At 46.3% G+C, this 3229-nt stretch overlaps 1 protein-coding gene across 1 annotated transcript; it reads left to right on the top strand.

Annotated features, from left to right (window-relative positions):
• Nucleotides 1–285: 285 nt before the first annotated feature.
• On the top strand, nt 286–1749 carry LOC129250272 (uncharacterized). The gene has a single exon (XM_054889908.1). It carries the CDS (start codon nt 286–288, stop codon nt 1747–1749), a length of 1464 nt encoding a protein of 487 aa, XP_054745883.1.
• Nucleotides 1750–3229: the final 1480 nt, after the last annotated feature.

The raw sequence follows: 3229 nt of genomic DNA, 5'->3' as shown, positions 1-3229 counted from the left end.
ATCCAGCAGAAACGGCATTCAGGCTAATGGTGTAGTTGCCCCCGCCCCGTTAAAATGATGGCAAATCTCTAGGAACGCTCCATATTCCGTCGCCATTAAGTGTCGGCGTAGGTCTAGATGTAATATTCCTAGTTAACACTGATTCGGCTCTGAACTTAAGCTCCCATAAGGAGCCTTTGTCAACCCTAGCATGGCCTCCCTGCTTGCAAAGATAACCATGGAATCGTCAATGGTGACTACGCATCGGAATATGGATAACGACCTGGAAGTTGGGGCCCATATAACATGAATACGAATAAGACAAATAACTCAAAACAACAAACTAGGGAAGAGGCTGAAATAACAGCAGAAACGGCATCACAAGTGCACGAGTTAATACTCCCAACAGCTATTGCAGATGGCAATAATGGCTGCGGGGAATTCCTTAAAAATCCCTTCCAAAGGAGCTCAAGGTTGGCGCACTCGCCACCAGACACGGGAAGGACCAGATCGGCGTCACCGTGTATGCAGCACTTCGGTCTCTTGAAAGCGATGACGGCTGAAGAAATCTACCAAGCAATTGGCGATAAGGTTAAGGAGCTAACGTATATGATGGAACCACCGAAGCGAAATATCAATCAACCAATGAGGGATTTGATCGCTAACATAACGGACCTCCATAAAAAGCTAGGTAGATCTATCCTTACCCCGAGGAACCAGGCCCCAAGAGGAGCGAATGAAGCAATTTCTGCTATTCGAGACAAAGGTACCCAAACATCACCACTGATTAAGCGTACCACAGATTGCACGCCAAAAAGGGTAATAGATAACGCTGCAGCAAGCTCAGCGAAAAGAAGTAAAACGAACCGTGTCGAAGTCCTAAAGAATACGCCGGTTAAAACAAACGAACAAGAAAAAACAGGAAAGTGGGAGGTGGTTAAAGCTAAGAAGAAGCAAAAGAGTTCTACGCAGAATACTCTCAAACGAGACGTTAAGGAAGTAGAAAATAACGACGCCAAAAGCAGTAGAAGACGGAGAAGACCACCACGTAAGGACGCTATCGTGGTCAAAAGCGCTGGTAACATCTCATATGCCGAAATTTTGAAGCACGTTAAGACAGAGCCAAGTCTTAAGGAGCTTAGTAACAACATACAAGGAGTCAAAAAAACTGCGAAAGGAGAGTTACTGCTTCTGCTGGAAAAAACATCCGATCCAAATACCTCGAGAGTCCATGAAGCTGTTAAGGCGGCTCTAGGAGAAAGTGTAGATGTCAGGGCACTTACAGAGCTGAGGCAGGTGGAAATTCGTGACCTCGATGAAATCACGACAAAGGAAGAAGTTCACGAGGCGGTAGCAAGACAATTCCAAGAGCTGGAGATACTTATCTCAGCCATTTTGGGTCTGCGAAAAGCTTACGGAGGAACGCAAACGGCGACGCTAAAAGTAACACCGGAAATCGCTACCAAACTGGTGGAAGCTAAGAAAAACCGTATAGGCCTCGTAATTTGTCGCATACGGGAGAAGAACGAACCAAAGAGATGCTTTAAATGCATGGAATATGGGCATGTGGCAGTAAGTTGTAAAAGCACAGCTGACCTTACAAACACCTGCTTCAAATGTGGCAATAAGGACCACCAGACCAAAAACTGCACACAAACAGCAAGCTGTATAATGTGCAAGAAGGAAAAGGCAAGTGATACAGCACATGCGATGACCAGCAGCAAGTGCCCTCAATATCTGAGAGCTCTTAAAGAAATCCGGCAGAAATGAAGATCTTGCAACTTAATCTCAACCACTGCGAAAGCGCTCAGGACCTTCTCGAGCAGACTATACGGGAACAGAAAATAGATGTTGCTATACTTAGTGAGCCCTATAGACACAAAAAAGGCAACGGCTGGGCCTCTGACACAACAGGCAAATCAGCGATCTGGAACTGTGGAACAAATAGATCCCAACTGATGAGCGTGAAGGGAGCCCGCGGATTTGTACGTGCGCGCGTTGAGGGTACGTACATTTACAGCTGCTATCTACCTCCCAGCTTAACCCTGCTGGAAGCAACAGGTATCCTAGAGAACCTCGCCCAGGATGTAAAGGAGCATAAACCTGTCATCGTAGCCGGTGATTTCAACGCTTGGGCTGTTAACTGGGGATGCCCACGGACAAACCCTAGAGGTCAAGCCCTTCTAGAAGCGTTTTCCATGCTAGATATAGCCTTGATGAATATGGGAAATCAACAGACGTACCAAAAAGCGGGAACGGGATCTATAATCGACCTCACGTTCGTGAGTTCTAGTCTTGTTCGCTACACGAAATGGTTCCTCAGCCAGCATTACACCCGGAGCGATCACCTCGCAATAATCTGTGAAATAAGGCGGCATGGCGAAGAAAGGTTCCCAAATAACTGCGAGACGAGGTACAAAGTCAAAACAATGGAGGCTGAGGTTATTGAGATCATGCTCGCAGATGTAACTCTTACGGGGGATGCATCTGAAAAGACTACGCAAACCATGAAACACTTAACAGAAGCATGCGATGCAGCCATGTCCAAAACTAGGCCCAACAGGCACAACAGCGAACCTGTCTACTGGTGGACAGCAGACATTGCAGAATTACGCAGCGAATGTAAAAGAGCCAGGCGAGCCTACCAAAGATCAAGGGGTAGGGACAGTTTCCGAGAAAACCAGAGCCAATATAAGCAAAGAAGAAAAGCGCTAAAAAAGGCAATTAAAAATAGTAAACGCCGGTGTTTCCTCCAGCTATGCGACGATTCTGATAATGATCCTTGGGGCCTTGGATACAGGCTTGTTATGAAAAAACTGAAAGTATTTAAGCCACTGCCAACAACATGCCCAGCTACTCTACGTAATGTGGTAGAAACACTGTTCCCCGTGCAAGACACTATACGAGACTACGAATTGGTAAGACTCGGTGAAGGTGACCAAAGTGTGCAGTTAACAAACAAAGAAGAACTCCTGATGAGCATAAAACGGATAAAAAATAATAAAGCTCCAGGCCCGGATGGAATCCCCAACGAGGCCTTAAAAGTAGCAATCCAAAGTCGAACCGACATTTTTGTAGATCTCTACAATACATGTCTAAAGGAAGGCACATTTCCAACCCAGTGGAAGCTGCAGAAACTGGTTTTAATTCCAAAAGGATCTAAGCCTGCGGAAGATCCTTCAGGCTACCGCCCCCTGTGCATGCTCGACACCGCAGGGAAAATCCTGGAACGCCTGATCGCAAATCGCCT

This window comes from Anastrepha obliqua, chromosome 6 (assembly GCF_027943255.1).
Source record: "Anastrepha obliqua isolate idAnaObli1 chromosome 6, idAnaObli1_1.0, whole genome shotgun sequence".
Taxonomy (NCBI): domain Eukaryota; kingdom Metazoa; phylum Arthropoda; class Insecta; order Diptera; family Tephritidae; genus Anastrepha; species Anastrepha obliqua.
This window is presented reverse-complemented; position numbering and strand designations above follow the sequence as displayed.